This window comes from Balaenoptera acutorostrata, chromosome 16 (assembly GCF_949987535.1).
Source record: "Balaenoptera acutorostrata chromosome 16, mBalAcu1.1, whole genome shotgun sequence".
Taxonomy (NCBI): domain Eukaryota; kingdom Metazoa; phylum Chordata; class Mammalia; order Artiodactyla; family Balaenopteridae; genus Balaenoptera; species Balaenoptera acutorostrata.
In genome coordinates, this window is record NC_080079.1 from 66,158,439 (window position 1) to 66,179,888 (window position 21,450).

Sequence of the window (21,450 nt, forward strand, 5' to 3'; positions counted from 1 at the left end):
TCTCTGCCCCAACTCTTCCCCGCCCCTAGCGCTCTCCGCCTCGCTCGCCTCCTGTCTTTCCCCTCCCGCTCCATCCGGGTTGCTGACGGCTGGCTCTGGGCTAGAGAGCAGTGGCGGCTGCTCTTCTCTGAGGAACCCGGTAAAGTTTCACAGGAGCCGAAGAGGTGAGCAGCGGAGCAGCTTCACCGACGCCGGAGGAGCTCTGGTGTTCGCAGCCACTGGCTGAAGGAGGAGGGTCCGGGAGCTGGAGACCTGTCTCAGCTGCTGCGCTGCCTCCCTCTTGCGGGAGGCGCCGCCCCCAGCCGCCCTGGGCTTCTCCTGCCTTGAGGGGCAGGGTGAGTCGTTGCCCCGGTGGGTTCGGGGGCGTGTGACGGCGTTAGGGAGGGGGCTGGGCGGATACAGGCCGGCCTGGCGCTGGGTGCTTTCTCAGCGTTTCCTCGGGCGGGGGGTGGGGGGGGGCGGAACGAGGGCAGTGTCGGGCCCCCTGGCCCGGGGGCTGGAATGTTGCACCTCCCTGGGGAAGGGCCTCCCTGGGACAAGGGCCGCCGAGGTGCCGAGCCTCGTCCGCTGGTCTCTGCGGCTGCTGCGAGCGGACGGCTGCAGTAGTTGACTGGTCGGCCCGCGAGGTTGGGTGTGTGCCGATGATTTCTCTCTCCCGGTCCCCCTCAGCTGATCTCAGTGCATATTCAGGGAATGATGGGAATAAACTGCTTCTCTTTCCCCTACCTGTTGCTGGCGAGAGGACGCCTTTCCCATTACCCCTCTTTTTTAAAGAAAAGTATTGTTAAACCTCGTGCGTTGGAATTTGGGGTGTTGTCCTGTCCTCTCCTTAAAAAAACAAAACAAAAACCGGGAAGACAGTGCAGAACTCTCGGGAACTATCGGGTTCTGATGCCCCAAAAGAATGAAATCAAACTTTTCTTAATGGATGGGTCATGGATGGAATGAGACGGCTTCCGCACTTGCTAGCCCGCACTTAGGAAAGTTGGGTTTTGAAACTTCTTAGGTTCTGTGTAAGGAATGTGGGTACCTACACGGGAATAAGGCTGACTTCCTGTAATTGTGTTATTTAGTAACGCGATGTATCTAAAAATTTGTGTAGATTTAGATGAAGTGGACTCTTTGTTATCCGTGTCTATATAAGCGAAGAAATATTCAGTCACCGTACTGGAAAGTTCTACAGATTTCGCCACCATACTCTGTGTCCCAGTCCGCATTTCTATTCTTGAAAACTCGGCAGTGCCGAGAGTTATTTGCAGTTTTTTTTCCATCTTCAAATAATTATCTCAGGGGTATAGATAGATGTAGATCGCCTTGGGGAGATATTTTTCAGTCATGGTTCCCACTCGAAATAGAAAATGTTGAATTTGGGGGGAGAGTCTTGATCTTTAAACTGCATACTTTTGTATTATAATTAGGTACACTGATTTAGTTTTTAAGTTAAATTAGTAGTGAGGTCAGAGTGTTAATATTTTGATTTGTAAAGTATGATCTTTGGATGTGATTTTCTTAAGGTCAAAGCTTAACTAGAGAACTGTAATTTTATCTGGGGCCTGTTAGTTGGAAGAGTCTTTTAAGTTGTGGGAAACTCAAAGTTTCCATTATTGGCTTTATTTCTAGTACAGATAAGAACTTCAGTTTTCTGTTAATGTGGAGGTAGGTGTTAGAAAGTCTAATTATTCTGTGACTGGAGGGAGATTGCAAGGTTTTATGTTTCTGTAGTTGGCTAAATTTTTCAGAGTATATATCTGATTTGGGGTGCAGTGGATAGATGTCATATTTCTTGCTCCCACTGAAATTATTCAAAGCAAAAAGGAAAAAAAAGATTAACTTCATCAGGATACTTAATATTTCAATTTGATTAGTCTATTACGAGGCAACAGAAAGTCAAAACTAGTTAATATTTAGATTTTGCAAAGAATCATGGGGAGTGATGTATTTTTCCTAAACATTTCTGTATGATAATTTAAAAAATAACAACTGATTGGTTTTTGAAATTGAATGGTACTTCTGTAACACATAAATTTCATGTTTACTACGTAGTGATTATTGTAGCCTAGCACTTGAAAGAGCAGTTATACATTGTTTCCTTTGAAGTCATATTAACTTTTTTTCTATCTTCTTAGACATAGGGATACCTCCAACTTGCCAGTGTTTCAGAAGGGAGTGTTTTATTGAAACTGGAAGACCAAAAGAATTACAAACATGTTGTGCTGGGGAAATGCATCTTTTGGACAGCTAGGTTTGGGTGGAATTGATGAAGAAATTGTACTAGAGCCCAGAAAAAGTGACTTTTTTATAAATAAAAAGGTTCGAGATGTAGGATGTGGACTCAGACATACTGTATTTGTTCTGGATGATGGAACAGTATACACATGTGGATGTAATGATCTAGGGCAACTAGGTCATGAAAAATCCAGAAAGAAACCAGGTAAGTTGAAAATTTTTTGTTTGCTATTTCTAATAATTATATCATTTAAGTTTGAAATGTCAAACAATTTCTCTAGTCCTAAACCCATGTTTTCTTTTTATCAAGCTTTAAAAGCAAACCAGGCATTAAATAGATCCTTTGCAGTTCGCATGCTTCTAAGTACTTTAATTATTTTGTGGTTTCTTTTTTTAACTACTGCTATTATAAACCCTTATTGTATGAAGCTGTGGTTTCAGAACATAATTATGGTGATGTAAAACAATAGCGAAAACCACCCTGCAGTGTATAGATCTTCTTTGGTACTAAGTATATTGGTATAGAATATACAGTATGTAGGTCCTCTTTTATCAGTACTGTTCAGCCACCCTGGGCAGATTTTATTTTTTATCTTCTTATTTTTTTTTTCTGGGCAGATTTTAAATGCATAATTTACTGTGTTGTGTTCCATATATCAGAAAGGGGGAAAATTAAGATGAAAGCTTTTTACTTTCACTTACTTGCCAAAAATATAATCCTAATTATTCTCTTGTTCTTCCTATTATATTTTAAATACATGATTTCATTTAGTTTGAAATATCTTTTATTTCCCTAGTATCTTACTTTCAAGTAATAACACTAGCTATTAAAAGTTTTGTGTCTATGAGATGTCCTGATTATGTAGTAGCCATCCGAACCAAATTTAAAATAATTTGTAGGGTAATGAGAATTTTGAGGAATTTGGTCACATTTCATGTTCTGTTTTCCTGGATATACATATTTTAGAGTCAAATATTACCACACTTAGAAAAATTGTTATGTGAATTTCACTTTCAGTTGTGTTAACTAAAAGTTAATTCTTAAGATGGTAAATTCAGGTAAGATTACAGCTGTACTGATTTACAGTTTCTTTTAAGTTTAACACTAATGGCACCTCAGTATTTTCTATGGCAGTTATCTTTCTTTACCACGTCATTATTTAAGTGGTTTCTATTGTTAGGCTACTTTTGAGAGGTTAATGTAAGTATAAGATATTAAGGTATTAAATTAAGGTATGTTACTCTTTTTTCATACCATCTCACCACCATGCCCAACCTCACTTTTCTAACTTGTACATTATGGTGTAGTTTTCATCCTTCCTTGATAGGGTTTTAATCTCTTTTCTTCTGCCTTGATTTGTAATTTAATTTTTTTGGATGAATAGTAGTGATGCTTAATACAATAGGTTTAATTATTGTGAAACTCAAGGTAAATGGTAGTTTTCTTGTACTCTACCTCATGAAGAATATTCTATGGAATCTTATCAGATTTTCATAATCTTAGGCATTGAGTTTGTCATGTTGTTAGACATGAATGGTAATTTATTGATGTGTATTTGTTATCACTGCTTCAGAGGCAGATGGATCCTTTACCTTTTTTGCTTAGCCTGGAATGCTGCCTCAGGTTGAGATTTTCATGGTATTGGGGCTGTTACTATTCTTATACTTAACATGCCCCACAGAAATAACTGAACATATCTCTGTATTGCTTTAGTAATTTGTCAGAGGCTTCAGGGCAAGTAGAAAGTACAAAGCTAGCACAAAGAAATTGCCAATATAGTTACTGAAATTTACTAAGATTTACATTTTTTAAATGTTATTAAACATCTGTTCTGTGTCCAACACAAGGGTGGTAGACACTGTGCACTAATAGTATAATGATTATTATAGTGCCTGGAACAGCTTTTAACCCTATAGGTGAGGTTCTGAGAAACTTAACTAGCCAGAAGAGGCTTCTTTGTGGTCATGCTGACACTGTGATGATTACGTTGTGACATTTATATCACTCTGTTGATTCATCCTGGAAGCAATATTTGGCGATATAAAGTTGGGAGGGTGGGTTTACCTAATTTTTGATACCTCTTTAGGATTGCCTTGTTGTCCAGAGTACATCACAGTCTATGGAATAGAAAAATGAAAGGCATAAACTTTGTCTTTGAAAAATTTAGAGCCTGGATTGGGCATTAAGGCATATGTAAATGAAATAACTAGAGAGAATTGAAATTTGACATGATGTGGTATGTATTTTGAGACTGGGAAGTTTAAATGATGGGAAATGTCATTGTGGGATAGAATTGAAGATTTCTGGGAGAAATTGAAGCCTTAAGTTTAATTCAATGATTGGTCACATAAATAGCCAGAAGAAAATAAATCTAGAGCTGAAATAGCTTTATGGAAGAGAATCCTTATCCTGAGAAAAACTTTTTATTGCTAGAAGTCCAGATTCAATGATGTATTGAAGTGTACCTAGTTAAAGAGGTAGGAAAAAGTAAAAGTTCAAAGGGAGGTAGTTGCTCTGATAGGAACTTAATCTTTTAACCTCAGTTTTGATTTAAGGGGATTGAGTGGAAAATGTAATAATGTTTTTAACCAAAATTATTTCCCTTTGGAATAATTCCTTAATGATTTAAATATACTCCTTTTCTAGCCTTTTTTTTTTTTTTTTTTTTTATTTGTGAGTTTGAGGAATGAATTAGAAGATACAGAGTTCTCATTTAATTGCTTTTGAAGTCTTTGGGTAACAGAATGAGTCTGGTTGAATTTTAGGACCATGTAATAAACATAGTTCACCTCATCAGAGCTTTAAACTTGTGTCATGAAGAAAGCAAACAGAAAGCTAAGAATTGTTTTCTTATAGAGATTGGCTTTATAAGCATACTGAATATTAAGGAGTAAAGGAGAAAGAGGTCGCCTCATTCATTAAGGATAAGCTATTCTTGAGAGTCATGGTAACCTACTGGAGGACTCAGCCTTACGGTGTAGTAAATAGATTTGACCTATGGCCTGTTGGGAGAAGTTTCCATTCTGGACATTCTAGTAACCACATGGGAAGATTTCACTCATTTCCTTTATTATACCAAGAGTGCAGATTACGTCCATGTTCATCTCCGTTCTCTTGTATATGTATAATCCTTGCTGTCACTACTAGCTCTTTCTGAACTATTTCCAGAGAAGTGAACATCTATTTCACTTTCATGTATGTATTTTTCCTTCATAGGAATTTTTTTAAACCTTTTAAAATCTAGAGGCTCTCAATTTTTTCCTTAATTCGTAGCTAACAGGTAAATAGTATATTTAATCTTCAAAGTGCTAGGTCAGTCCACCTAAATAAACTGTTAGTTTTATTTTTGTACTTCCAAATTTGCTTCTGGAAATTTTAAGATAACATTTAGAAAGTGTACTTTTCTTAATAAGATTATTTACTCACTGTGTAGCCAGCCATAGGTAAAATTTGGTGTCCATGGACCTAAGTATATGTTTTACACACCTGTTTCCATTTGTTTTGTGTTAGAAACAGTGCTAAACTATTTTATGTCCATAATTTGCAAATAATGTGATACAGTTTGTTAAAAATGACTGTTTTAATAGCATTTTATGGTGTACAAAGTTCTTTTGAATAGATTATGTATCTTATTTAATCCTCACAACAGTCTTGCTTGTTAGCTAGGGCAGGTGTTATGGTCCCTCTTTTTCATATGAGGAAACTGAAGTTAAAAGAGCTTAACCACTAGAGTAGCAAATATTAAGAGAACGCTCTAAACCCTGTGGTTTTATCTTTTTCCCACAAAGTTTTGCCCCTCCCATATTTAGAAGGTAGAGGAGTATTTATTCAAGGAGGAAACTAGTTTACGTCATTATTTTAATGTAATTCTGAGGGTTTAAAAAACTCTTAAAAATTACTATTTTATGACTAAACGTATCCAATGATGACATCATATTTTTTTAATCCCTCCCCAGTCCCTTCCCTGTGCATAAATTCAAAGAGAAGCCATTTTAGGAACCGTGTAAGAAGGTTGAGAATTCTAGTTTCAGATGTAATATTGTATCAACACAAACTAAAAATTCAAATATATATGTTTTATTCTTGAACTGAAGACTGACTTCATTGCAAAGCCAGTAATAGATAAAGTTTTGAATAGTATGATAAAATTTTTCGTAGGTTGTGCTCAACTCTTCTACTGAAGATAAAAATATTATGAGCATTGATTCTTTTTTTTGTGGCCCAAAATGGTAATTTCTACTGTTGATCATTCCAATAAAAACATTTTGGTCATATAGCAGTAATTTGCTTGCCTTTCTTGCTTCTTCATTTTCTGACCTGCTCTCTCTGTTCATAAAACATAAATCTATAAATGAACTCCTTAAAATATAGTTGAAATTTAAAAAGCAGTATAGCAAAATAAATGTATATATGTGGGAAATAAAATTATTCATATAAGAGTGGATTAAAAAATTCAGATAATCCCATATATTCCTTAATGAACCAAAGAAGCTCATTATGTTTTATAACTCCTAATTTTCATAATACCTTTTAAGGAAGAGAAGGATGTGGATGATATGAAGACTTGAAAAAATAATTACTTGGTTCAGGAATGGAGGCTTGCTTTGGATGCTTTACTTTGAGAAAGGTTAGTGTCCAAGAATCACAGTGTCGAGGGTAGGGAAAAAAAATCATAATGCAAACAGATGACTACTGTTAGAGAGATGTATAATAATACTTTACTTTGTGTAGGACCCTACATCTGAGGAATTTCAAGAGCATTACACAATAACTCATGGTTCCTTTCAAAATGCTTGTGACACAATTTGCAAGAATTATCCTCATCTTAGGGGATAAATTTACGGAGAAATGGCAGCACAAGTTGGTAAGTAACTTGTCAAAACAGCAGGTGACTGGTGAACAGCTATAAATTTAATCTGAAAATTTAAGTCTACCAGTCTCCTACCTTATTCACTAAATTGTGCTTATGTTTAGAATTATTTACAGTAGTATCTTCTATTTGAGGCAGATCAAATACTAATGCAAAGATTGTTTTTTTGCCATTCTATTGATGGCCTATTGAAGTGAATCATTATTTTATCAAGATGCTTGCATTGTGATACCACTTTGGTATTTCATTCTAACCTTGTGTGGTATGAAGAATATTTAAACAAAGGAACAAAAACTTACTGTGGTAACACACAGTCTTCTTTCCTCTGTTATATATCATATTCTCTATCCCTTTGTTGTCTAATGCTGTGCTGTGCTACTATCCAAGGTCCATAGTAACTGCCAGGCACAACTGATTTGGTGGCTAACATTGGAATTTGGATTAATTATGTTGTATCAAGTCTGCCATGTATCTCTCTGTAGGATGCATTGGTTTGGTGAATGCTTTATAAAACCATTAACCCACAGAGAAGCAATGATAGTAGTAGATGCCTAATCTGAACAGTCTAACAAATAGAGCCTTCTTTAATTGATTTGGAACCAACGATTTTCTCTTTGTGTTTGGTATGTTAGTGTTTATATCTGATTGGAAGTGAGCCACATACGTTCCTTGAAGGAACAGGAGTATGGAAAGTTTCAGTTTGAGCAGTTACTCAGGATTCTTGTTACAGATGATAGCCAAGATGGTCTAGGTTCTATCACCTTAGTATAAGTACAGTCGTCTCTTAGAATCTGTGGAGGATTGGTTCCAGGACCCTCGAAGATACCAAAATCCATGGATGCTCAAGTCCCTTATATAAAATGGCATAGTATTTGCATATAACCTACACATATATTTTAAATCATTCCTAGATTACTTGTAATACCTAATACAATGTAAATAGCTATAAGTACAATGTAAATGATATGTAAATAGCTGCTGGCATGGGAAATTCAAGTTTTGCTTTTTGGAAATTTCTGGAATTTTTTTTTTTTTCCCCCAAATACAGTTGACCTTTGAACAACATGGGTGTTAGGGGTACTGATCCCCCATGCAAGTGAAAGGCTCCATACTGCTATCTTTGCCTTAAAAACAAAGGGATTGAAAGTGACTCACCCAAGGGCAAGAAGCTGAAACAGTTTGGATAGAATCAGAACTCAAACCGTAGTTTTATATTACACATTTTGTGATCTCTGAGCATAAACTGTCCCTTACACAAAGATCTGTAAAATGAAAATACAGGCATTATATTTATTGAAGTAAACCGATGTGTAAGTGGATCCTTGCAGTTCAAACCCATCTTGTTCAAGGGTCAGCTGTATTTTCCATCCACGTGTTGGTTGAATGCTGAGATGCGGAACTCATGGATAAGGAGGGCACTGTATTCTTTGGGTTGCATGTCCCCGATATGTCATATGAGTGTAGCACTGTTGTTAAAGCTCATTTCTCACAAACCCCATGTATTTTTAAAATTGCTTTGAAGAAATAAATCAAGTCTCACTTCAGAGATATTAAGATTTCCTAGGCGGTAAGGCATATCAGGTACTTGGGATACATATTAAAACTAATAGAGAAAATGTATTCAGCCATTGTTATAGGGTTTCTTTGGACTAGGATTGTGTTAAGTGAGTAGAAAAGTGGGAAACATTAATAAAGAATCCATATTAAAAAGTCCATGGTTTATCTTGTTTCAGCTTCTATGGCTTTTTTTTTTCCCCATGCTGATGGAACTTAAAAGGCAATAATTATTTTTATATCTTAATGAATTGTTGTGATTACTTTACATGCTAGAAAAATCTGTGCTGTGTACAGTTGTATTACTGGAGTTAATTTTGTTAAAAGGGAAATTTCTTGAATTTTGTTGGCTTTCTTTACACCATAATATTTTATTTACCTGGAATTACTCTTTTTTCTTCAGTTCTAGTATGGCAGAATTTTATTTTAGCTTTTCTTGGCCATAAGGAAAACATTCTGTAATTCTTTAGTAATGTGTTTTTCACGTTATTTTAAAATACCTTATTTCTTTATTAATATCTAAGTTTAGTTTCATTTTATTCCTTTGCTGGGTGTCATACTATTCTGAAATAACACATTTTTAGTTTTTCATAGTTTTATTACATATTCTTTTTTTAAAACTTATTTATTTTTATTTTTGGCTACGTTGGGTCTTCGTTTCTGCATGAGGGCTTTCTTTAGCTGTGGTGAGTGGGGGCTACTCTTTGTTGCAGTGCACGGGCTTCTCATTGTGGTGGCTTCCGTTGCTGTGGAGCACAGGCTCTAGGCACACAGACTTCAGTAGTTGTGGCTTGGGGGCTCTAGAGCGCAGGCTCAGTAGTTGTGGCACACGGGCTTAGTTGCTCCACGACATGTGAAATCTTCCCAGACCAGGGCTTGAACCCGTGTCCCCTGCATTGGCAGGCGGATTCTTAACCACTGCGCCACCAGGGAAGTCCCTTATTACATATTCTTGGGAGGGGAATCAGGAAATATAGGGAAAATAAAAATCAACCATAATGCCATCATGCACAGATAAATACTGCTGTCATTTGACAGTTTTTCTATACTCATATATGTTTCTGATTATGGACTGGGAATATGTTCTTCTTTCTCAACTTTTTTTTTCAGTAATAATTGAATAACACTTTAGTAAATATTTCCCCATGGTTTTAAAATACTGTTTAGGGAATATTTTAATGATTATTTAACCTTTCATCATTAAAAAAAAAATTATTTATTTTATTTATATTTGCTGCATTGGGTCTTCGTTGCTGCACCCGGGTGTTCTCTAGTTGCAGCGAGCAGGGGCTACTCTTCGTTGCAGTGCGCAGGCTTCTCGCTGCGGTGGCTTCTCTTGTTGCGGAGCACGGGCTCTAGGCGGGCGGGCTTCAGTAGTTGTGGCGCGTGGGCTCTAGGGCGCAGGCTCAGTAGTTGTGGCTCGTGGGCTCTAGAGCACAGGCTCAGTAGTTATGGCTTGCGGGCTCTAGAGTGCTGGCTCCGTAGTTGTGGCACGTGGGCTTTGTTGCTCCGCGGCATGTGGGATCTTCCTGGACCAGGGCTCGAACCTGTGTCCCCTGCATTGGCAGGCAGAGTCTTAACCACTGCGCCACCAGGGAAGTCCCCAAGGAAACAAAGGTTTTGAAATCATAAGATGAAGTCACATAGAAGTTCTTGATTTCACTAATAGCTGAAATAATTGTAACTATAAATTGTATATGTGCTGGTATGTAGGCAAGAGCCCCTGGGAAATGTGCCCTCTGAGAGAATGATGTTGCTTCTGTGAAAGAGAAATGAAAGTGAGGAAGGGATAGGGTAAGGCTAAAAGAGACCCTAAGGAGCAGAATTAGGAGTTTCTGAAGACAATTGGAGGAAAGTTTAGGTGCTTTACCTATAAGTTCTGGAATCTAAAAAATAAAACAAACTAGTGAAGATAACAAAAAAGAAACAGAGATACAGAGCACAAACTAGTGGTTACAGGTGAGGAGAGGGAAGGAAGGAGGGGCAAGATAGGGGTAGGGAATTAAGAGGCACTACTGTGTATTAAGTAAATAAGCTACAAGGATATATTGCACAGCACAGGGAATGTAGCCAATATTTTATAACTATAAATGGAGTATAATCTTTAAAAATTGTGAATCACTATGTTGTACACTTGAAACTTAGATAATATTGTAAATCAACTACACCTCAATTAAAAAACAAAACTTAGTGGAAACGAGATTCAATTAGATGTCAACAATCAAAGCAAAGGCAGCATTTACAATACCAAGAAAAAGACAAAATGACTTAGGCATAACCTAAGAAATGTGTGAGACATAATATGAAGAAGACTTGAAAGCACATATGAGGGATAGAAAAAACTTGAAAAATTGAAACCACATTTGTGGGTAGGAATACTCAACCTACGTAGACCTGTCAGTTTCTCTAAAATTAATATCAGTTTGATATGATCCTAATAAAAATAGCAAGTGTTCCCCCCCCCCCCCAAGGAACTCGACAAATGGATTCTCTAGTTCATATGGAAAAAATAAACCAATGTAGCCAGGAAAACTCTGAAAAACGAGAGCGAAATATATATATATATAAATAGATAGTAACATATTTTAATTTTAAAGCCTTGGTAGTTAAAACTGCCCCACAAATAAACATATTAAATAAAATAGAATAGAAAGACCAGACATAAACTTATAATCAACGGAGAAAAAAATTCAAGTGAGGGATAGTCAATAAATGATCTTGGTATAAGTAGGAGCATCATCTAGGGAATAAAAAAGTTGGATTAATACCTCACGCCATGTATGTATTGGATAAATTCCAAATGAATCACATATTTAAATGTAAAGGCTACAATGATAAATGTGCTCAAAGAAAACATGGCTAATTTTTTAAAAATTATTTTGGAGTCAGGAAATCCTTTCTGAATTGTGAAAAGATAAAGTAAACTGCATGGAAGTAAAAATAATTTTGCTATGTAGAAGTCACTGTAAAAGTTAAAAGACAAATAGGAAATATTTATGACTTTTAATATTTATATTGAAATCAAAATGCAAGTCTCCGAGATATAAAGCACTCCTAGAAATTGATGAGATAAGGAGAAGACAGTAGCAAAATGGGCAAAGGATAGGAAGAGGCACGTCACAGAAAAGGAAATACAAATGACTTTTAAACAGTGAATACTCTTCAGACTCATTCATACTAAGAGAAATGCAGAAGACTGTGTATGACTGGGGTACCATCTCTGTATAGTGAGGCTGTCAGTAAGTAAGTGTTCATAGGTTGTTAGTGTAAATTGATAAACCCTTATGAGGGTTATTTTGCCAGCATATATCAGAATTACAAATGCACAAACCCTTTCTCCAAGAAGTCCCAAGAGTATAGCTCTTGATTTGATAGCTATGTTTGTACATATACAAAATGAGTGTTACTGCAACATTGTTTATAATAGCAAATATTAGAAACAATCTTATGACAGTCTGTTGGGAACTGGTAAAATAATTCAGTCAGTGTAATGCTATATAGTTATGAAGAGAATGAAGGAGTTTTTTGCATGTTAATATAGAAAGAGCTCTAAGATAAATTAAGTAAAAAGAGCAAGGTGTAGAACATTGTGTATAAAGCTGTATTTTGGATTAAAAAAAGACAAATATACATTTGTATTCGCTTATAGACATATTAAGAAAAACCCTGGAAGAATATATCCAACTAATAATGGTATTTATTCTTGGTGCAGAGGTAAGATGAGGGGTGAGAACTAGACTGGTAGAAGACATGGATGATAGACACAGATTTTTCCCTACATGTATTTAAAATAAAATGTAGACATATTATCTGTTAATTTTTTAAAAATAAAAGGGTAGGCTCTGGAATTAGAGTGCTTGGATACAAATACTGGCTCTTTCACTTCTTAGCTATGTTATCTTGGGCACATAGCTTAGTCTCTGTGTTAAGTATTCTTTTCTGTAAAATTAGGATAATCATGCCAAGGGTGGTCGTAAGGGATTAAGTGAGATATCACATGAAGTGCAAAGAACAATGCCTGGCATGTGGTAAGTGCTCAATAAATGTTTTCTTAAAAGAAAAAAGCCATTAATGTTAGTGTGAGAATGTAATTTTAGGTAAGCCTTACACTGAAGTGGCTATATGCTGTTTCTATATGTTCCTTGAGATAGACAATACATATCTTTTCATTTACAACTGAAATTCAGGCATTTATTCAACAGAGGATGTCTACTTTGTCCTAGACATTGTGCTAACTGTGAAAGTACTTCTTTATGTTTAGTCTTCAGTTACCTTGTTGGAGCTCATATTCAAAAATTACACCAAAATTTCCCAAAAATGTATGTTTGTTTTGTTTAGAGGTAATGTTATATCGGAGCAAAATATAAAATAAATTCGATTCCTTTACTGTTAGACTCTAAAGATGTAGTAATAACAGAAAAAACATAGATGCCTTTTTTGTTCTTGTGAGAAGCACATAAATGATGGGAGTTAGATTCATCGTTTATTTTCAAAAGTTTATTTACTGAAGAGTAATTAATTAGAACATTTCTTGGTCCATTCAGGCTGCTACAACAAAATTACTATAGTCTGGGTGGTTTAAACAACAAACCTGTATTTCTCTTGGTTTTTGAGGCTGGGGAATCCAAGATCAAGGTGCTAGCAGATTTGTTACTTAGTGAGGACTTGCTTCTTGGTTCTTAGATGCCATCCTTTCATTGTGTCCTTATATGGTAGAAGGGTGAGGGAGCTGTCTAAGAAAGGGCACTAATCATGAGGGCTTCACCCTTATGACCTAATTACCTCCCAAAGCCCTACCTCCTAATACCATAACACTGGGGGCTAGAATTTCAGCATATGAATTTGGGGGAGGGGGGTGACACAAACATACAGTCTATAACAGAAGGTATAGTTTGTGTACTGATATTTTGAGGAACAGACACTTAAATTCTGCTTATTCATACTTTTAAACCTGCCCCTCCCAAAGTGATAAGTTGACCTTTAAATTTAAATTTTTAAATTTGTAAACTGTTCTAAGAATGTACATGTTGGATATGTTGGATATGGTATGGTAAAGTCATTGTGGCCATAAAGGGAAGAGAGAATGAGGCTTGGAAGTTCATTATGCTCACTGGTTCCAGAGAGAGGAGGTCACTGCATGCCACACAGAGCTGCAGGGGAAGATACCAGGGTAGTCAGGAGGCAGAAAACAAGGGCTCAGGGGAGATTTTAGGGTTGTAGCCTTATTGAGGTTTTCCTGGGAAAGGCAAACTAGGCAGAATAAACAGTTTAGGATTGGCTAGTTTGATTAATTCCTCCAGGCTTTGGTCTATAGGGTTGGTTTCTTGTTTCCTGGTACCTGGCCCTGGGATGATTTAAGGTAAGGGAAATATGGGTTTGGTGTGTGAGAGTTAGATAAGGAGATAGTTGGTGGAATAAACTCTGGATTGGTCAGTTTGCATATGAAAGGCAGGTGTTGGTAGGCAAGTTGTTATCTTTAGGAATTATCTAGTCCTGGGAGGCTCTTCTGGTGTCTATAAGCCCCTCCCCCCCACCATTCCTATGTCAGCATCAAGAATATAGAAAGTAAGAATATAGTTAATTGTCTCTGTGATGAATGAATGCCAAATATACTAAAAAGAATCTAAGAAAGCACAGAACAAAAATTCTGGCAGTATATTCTGAGGGTTCATTCTTGCTAGTCTTAAAAAGAAATTGAAGTAAAGCAGCTATTTGATTGATAGTATATTTATGTTGGAGTTTCCCCTTCAAAGCAGTTAATTTCAGCAGTTCCTAGCCATCAAGAAAGGACTGTTCTGAAGAAAAAATAATGTAAAGCCCCAAGTATTTATACAGTTTTAAGTATGTTTTGAAAATAGATTATTAAAACATAACCTTGTTGTTTAAGTATTATTAACAAAAGGACAACAGTTCAATCAATAGGGAAATGTTTATATCTTAGTGCCTTTATCCGTGAAGTAGGGATGATGGTATACCTGTCTCATGGTGTTATGAGGATTAAATGAGATTAAACAAACAAAGGGCTTAGCACAGTGCCAGGCACATAATCGTCTTGTGTATGTTACCTGTATACCTGTATGTAGGTAAGAATGCATAAAAGGGACATGGGCTTGTAAGCATATCCGTTATAAATAATTTTTTAATCTAGTTACATCTCCATATGAACATTATTGTGGGCTGTCAACCAAGACATGTAAGTTACTGTATGTTAAGTTTTGGTTTTATCAAAGAACTCATTAAAATGTTTTCATGACTATGAGTTGTACCATTCCAAATTCTTATTGGTAATTATTGGTGATAATTTTAGAGAATAAGCATTTTCATTAAATATTTTATGTTTTAGTTTTATTTAATTCTTAATTTTTTAGAATATATTTTATGATGATCATTATATGATTATATTAGACATCCTTTAAAAAGTGTCAGTAAACAATAATTTTACTTTAGGAATAGGGAAATAACATGCTGCCTTGAGTGAAGTAGCCATTTGGTTATTTGTTATCTCTATCACAAAATTAGCAATATGATTATTTAAAGTAAAAAAAAAAGCATTCTGAATTATTTATTGATGTTATTCACTAATTCCAAGTGACTAATGTCTTCATCTTTTAAAAATTCAGCATCGTAAAATACATCAACTACACATTCACTTGTTCAATTAAACAATTAAAGAACCTAAAAGAAAAAAAAACACTTGTAGATAATCAGTGTTGACAATTTAGTATTTATTTTTGCAGTCTTTTCTCTGCATATATATTGGGGCTGTATGTGACATATTTTTATACAAGAATGGAGTTACACAGTACCTTTTTAATTTCACAATATAGCATCTTGTGAACATTAAATTTCTAGAGATGGATATAAGTGAACTTTGCATTGCTCTAGTTGGAGTTTTGAGTTACTCAGAGAGAAGGGAAGAGGAAAATCTATATTTACAGCAACTAGTGAGGCATGGTAGGCAGAGGATTCTGGCTGGATTAAACATTTAGTAAGTAATTGATATGGAGCTGCTTTTTTGTTTTTTTGGCTGCGTTGGGTCTTTGTTGCTGCACGCAGGCTTTCTCTAGTTGCGTCGAGTGGGGTATACTCTTAGTTGTGGTATATGGGCTTCTCATTGCGGTGGCTTCTCTTGTTGCAGAGCACGGGCTCTAGGCGCGTGGGCTTCGGTGGTTGTGGCTCACGGGCTCTAGAGTGCAGGCTCAGTAGTTGTGGCGCACGGGCTTAGTTGCTCCGCAGCATGTGGGAGCTTCCCAGACCAGGGCTCGAACCTGTGTCCCATGCATTGGCAGGCGGATTCTCAACCACTGCGCCACCAGGGAAGCCCTGAATTGTGTTTTTAAAAACTCTGAATTTTTCTTTGCTCATGGAAATACTGCTAGATATCATAAATAGGTTTTCAAACCAATCTTTAAAACACATTATACCTAAGTGTAATACTCTATCAATAATTATATTTAACTGAGCTTTATAGCATTTTCTGTAGAAAAATTCATTGGAGTTTTACATTTGGGTGTCAGAATTTATCTTCACGCATCACTTATCCTGGCTTGTTTAGCTCTCTTGCTTTGTTGGTTCCAGAAAGCTTAAGATAGATATTTGTGAGCAGCATTTAACTTAACTATGTATCACATGTGAAATATAAATAATACTTGACTATAGCCACTGTTTCCTAGAGAAGAAAATTTATCAGACCAGGTTAGTTATTTCCCTAGTATTTTGATTTGGAGAAACAAAGCACATTTGTTCCTGTGGGGTTTGGGGTCAGTTATAATTTGGGGACTGCCTATATCTTAAAAAAAAAAAATTCTTTTTTTCCCTGATTACCAAAATAGTACATTTCTATAACTTTTTAAAAGTTACAGAAATACATGATTTGAAAAGTGGAAGCCACTTTTTCCCTACATCCTAAAGATGACTACTACTATTTCTGTATATTTTCATATCTTTTATACCTGTATTAAAATACATAATCCTGTACGCATATACATAAAGTTCTGTGGTTCTCTTTTTCATTTAACGTATTTTTATCTTTTCATGTTATACTGTATAGACATTCATTTTAATAGAAGCACCAATTTCTATTACATGGATATTCCATAATTTATTTACCTACCTGTTACTGGAAGTCACGTTATTTCCTGTTGTTTCCCAGAAGGAAAGTTTCTGGGTCAGAGGACATGCATGTTTAGAATTGTAATACGCATTGCCAACTTGCTCTTGCTCTCTAAAAAGCTTTTTTTTTTTTTTTTGAGCTTGTATTTTAAAGATCGTTTAGAGAAATGTGTCTTTTGCCAATTTTGTGTAAATTTTTTTTGCCACTTAAAAAGTTGTTTGGTATGGAAATAATGTAATTCGAACTAGAAACTTCTAAATTTCAAAATCAAGTTTATCTGTGATTGAATTTTTCAGAATAAGTTATTTATTTCTGTGGATCACCTTTAAAACACAGATGGTAGTACTTGGGTAATTTGACAGGAATGTTTTGAATTCAAAAATATTTATTTAAGTGTATTTGTTTGCTAGGGCTGCCATAACAAAGTACCACAAACTGGGTGGCTTAAGTAACAGAAATGTATTGTTTCACAGTTCTGGAGGCTAGAAATCCAACATCAGGGTGTCCTCAGCGTTGGTTCGTTCTAAAGATTATGCAGGAAGGATCCATTCCAGGCCTCTCTCCTAGCTTCTGGTGGTTTGCAAGCAATCGTTCACATGCATTCTCTTTGTGTGCTTGTCTGTGACGATGTTTCCTCTTTTATTGGGACACAAGTCAAATTAAGGGCCTACCCTGCTCCGTGTGACCTCATCTTAACTAATTACATCCTTGATGGCCATTTTTCAAATAAGGTCACATTCTGGGGTACTGGGGATTAGGACTTTCAGCATATGAATTTGGGGGTAACCCAATTTATCCCATAACAACAAGGTTTTGAGATCTGTAGATGAAAGAGGATACAGGGTAATGATAATGTTTATATTTTCCTTCAAATAGCTGTTTTAGAATTTCGAATAAGATGCAACTTTTAAGAGATGCTAGTTGTGAATATGTTACTAATGGTGTGTCTGTAGTATTATCTTTATACCCAAAACACATTTTTTTTACTGTTTACAAGGTTCTCAGAGCATGTTGTTACTGGTGATTATATCTTATTATCAGGTTAAAACCCGCTTAGCAAAAGACTTAATAGACCATCTTGTATATTTTGTGATTGGTTGTCTAGGAAGAAGTGTTTATGTGTACTGTTATTATTGATAAATCAGTCTGGGTCATAGTCAGTCAATACTCACAGAGCTTTTCATGGTCATTCCTGGACATGCACACATGCAGGGCAAAATACATGAGTCTCCCGATGTGTAGATTCCCAGCTGAGGTTCAACAAAGCACTGTTTTGCCTTCCTGTTACGTCCTTTTTGTGGTATATTTAGTGCCACATTTTTTGCATTTTTGTACTTTTTGTTGGTGATTTCAGTGTTTAAAATGGCCCCCAAGCATACTGCTGAGGTGCTATCTAGTGTTCCTAAGCACAAGAAGGCTATGATGTGTCGTAGAAAAAAATTCATTGAGGCATGAGTTTACAGTGCTGTTGGCTGTGAATTCAATGTTAATGAATCAACAATATAATTAAGATGTCTTTAAATGGAAATGCACATAACACAAGGTTATGAATTGATCATTTGATGAAATGTTGTGATCAGAGGCTTGTAGCAACCTAATCTTGTATTTTCCCTAGGGGCAGTCATTCAGTATTTGCTAAATAAGTATTTGTGGTGACTTTATGGAACATAACTACTGTGAATAACAAGAATTGCTATATTCCCAACTAGACTAAAATAAAAAGACTAAAATTTATAAGTGGAACAGTGATGGGGTTTCCTCGAAGGCTGGTGCAGTGGTGAAATAAATCATCATATGTAGCATTCTTTTCTTCATACATTGTGCAGAGTTTTGCATTATCTTTCAAGGAAGTGTGAAAGAAGTTTGGAGTCATTGTTTTTGTAGTTTTTATTTTTCTCTTTGTACCTTTCATTAACCACAGTTGAGAATGAAAAAAAAATTTGTTTTCTGTCCATAATGGCAAAGAGAAGAAAACTGACAGAGGAACATGTTCATAATTATGAGACAAATCAGAAGGTGAATGTAGATACACTGCTGTATGGATATGGTGAAATTGATCATGTAAGTGAACTCTTAAAGAATGAGTCTGGAGATGATATTCTACATGAATTTTCACAAACTCAGGAATTGGTGAACATATTTGTTAGATCCCAAAGGAAATAGGTTGTTCTTATTCAGTTACTTATTCAGATGGAAGGATTTTATCATGTAACATTTTACAGCAAGAACCTGGACCTATTCTGTGTTGCTAAAAGGATGTGCAACCGTATTCTTTCTTTTATGATGTTTCTGCAGCAAAATTTATTTGATGCAGTTTGTTAGTGAACAAATGCTGAAGTCAGAGGTGGATACAGGGGTAATTGGGAGGAAATAAATGATGTAGAAATGAAAACCGTCATTAGGTTGAACATTTTAATTGGTTTTTTTTTTTTTAAGTAGACTTAAGTTTTTTTTTTTTAATTATTTATTTATTTATTTATTTATTTATTTATTTATTTATTGAGCTGTGTTGGGTCTTCGTTTCTGTGCGAGGGCTTTCTCTAGTTGCAGCGAGCAGGGGCCACTCTTCATTGCGGTGCGCAGGCCTCTCACTATCGTGGCCTCTCTTGTTGCGGAGCACAGGCTCCAGCTGCGCAGGCTCAGCAGTTGTGGCTCACGGGCCTAGTTGCTCCGCGGCATGTGGGATCTTCCCAGACCAGGGCTCGAACCCGTGTCCCCTGCATTAGCAGGCAGATTCTCAACCACTGCGCCACCAGGGAAGCCCTTTAATTGGTTTTTACAAATCTAAAAATGACAACATTTTGTGTTTATGGAGCAAAGAAGATGGCCTTTTTCTCCTTAATAAAATGATGCACCATCAGTTTTCAAAAATATTGCATTTTAACAGTACAAGTGTAAGAAGAACCAGAAGTAATGATGAGCTAGGGCTTATTAGATTTGTATTTGGAATATATCTGCTGTCAGTATTTACAAGATGGATATGTTATATCTCTCTAGTTCTTTATCTTTTCTGTTTTTGCTCCTGTCTCTGAAAAATGTATTTTTTTCCTGCCTTTTTCAAGACAGTCTCCTCCACTTAAGTTTTCTTTGCTTTTTTGTGCCTCCCTAAACTAAATGTTCCTTTTTTCTTTCCTTGAAGAGAAATGTTGTGAACCATAAATACTGATATGAAGTGTTACTTTTCTCAAATTTTTTATATGAACGTTTTGAAGCATAAAGAAAAGTAGAAAGAATAGCACAGTGACCAACAGTTAACATTTTACCACGTGTTTTTATCTGTACGTATTTGTATTTTTTTTAAAAAGTACCTTATTTCTGAATTACAGTCAACTGTAAGGATCATGTGCTGTTATTAAACCTTTTCCAACAAGTTTAGCGTCATATGCTCATAATTCTAACATCTTCTTGTAGTTCCCATTTATCAAAGGAATCAATTGTTTTTTTTTTTTTTAGGAAATTTTCTTTTTTAAAAAATTAATTTATTTTTGGCTACATCGTGTCTTCATTGCTGCATGCAGGCTTTCTCTAGTTGCGGTGAGCGGGGGCTACTCTTTGTTGCAGTGCGCGGGCTTCTCATTGCGATGGCTTCTCTTTGTTGCGGAGCACGGGCTCTAGGTGTGTGGGGCTTCAGTAGATGTGATGCGCAGGCTCAGTAATTGTGGCTCGCGGGCTCTAGAGCGCAGGCTCAGTGGTTGTGGCGCATGGGCTTAGTTGCCCCGCGGCATGTGGGACCTTCCTGGACCAGGGATCGAACCCGTGTCCCCTGCATTGGCAGGCAGATTCTTAACCACTGCACCACCAGGGAAGCCCCTCAGTTGTTTTTTAATGGGCTTTCTTGACAAGTTTTTCTTTTGTTTTCTGTCCTCTTCCATATATATCCATACTCAACCTAAATTAAAGTGAATTTAATCCCCACTTAACCCTCCCTTTTCTGTGTTCATTGGCCTTGAAAGGCAAATGTAGCTTGGTGATTAAAACTTTGAGTTAGCATAATACCTGGTACATAGTAAACACTCAACAAATCTTAGCTGTTAGGTTTGGTATGAATTCTGTTTTGTTTTTTTTCTCTTTCTCATACAGGGCATCATTAAGCCAGGTTTTCTAGTGAATTTTTTGGTTTGTTTTGCTGGGTTCATTTATTCCCCCTTCTTTCTTGCTTATCATTGACTCCTTTTTGCAAGCCACCTCGTTTCGAGCATTCATCCAGAATTTGACCTGGATGTGAAATGTCTCAATATAACATCGATCTAACTTTCTAGCATACTGGGGGGAAACAGTTGAGGTTTTTCATTTTAATTAGCCATTTGGAAAAAATAAGTAGTTTTTAATAATTGTACAGAGAACTTATCAGTTTGTATATTTGTTGTCTGAAAAGCCTGTATTAAGTAGTAGTCCCAAGACATATGTTATTATGTTTCTTTAATAATATATTTCTCAGTAGTTATTCATTGTCAAAATAGGTATCTTAGTAATTTGATGGGGCTCAAATTCTGAAAGAACCAAAATTATTTATCTTGAGTTTTTAGTATGTAGAAAAAAAAGTAAAGAGCCCAGTTCAGTTTTAAAGTGAAAACAATGGTTTTTATACATTGCTTTAACTATTTTCTCTAATGTTCTATTTACTTTTTAAAATAATTTTAATTTTAATTTTGAATAGATAATATATTCACATGGTTCAAAAATCAA

The 21,450-nt window shown here is 36.1% G+C and overlaps 1 protein-coding gene across 4 annotated transcripts in view; it reads left to right on the forward strand.

The window, feature by feature from the left end:
* The window catches only part of HERC4 (HECT and RLD domain containing E3 ubiquitin protein ligase 4), a 132,437-nt gene continuing 110,987 nt past the window's right edge, over positions 1-21,450 (forward strand). For 3 of the 4 annotated variants that reach the window (XM_057530793.1, XM_057530794.1, XM_057530796.1), the window contains exons 1-2: positions 1-335; positions 2,127-2,431. In XM_057530793.1, coding sequence (XP_057386776.1) covers positions 2,206-2,431 — 226 coding nt within the window. In that variant the 5' untranslated portion in view covers positions 1-335; positions 2,127-2,205. Of the gene's footprint in view, positions 336-2,126; positions 2,432-6,956; positions 7,092-21,450 lie in introns of those variants that run through there. The other variant, XM_057530795.1, reaches the window with a different exon arrangement.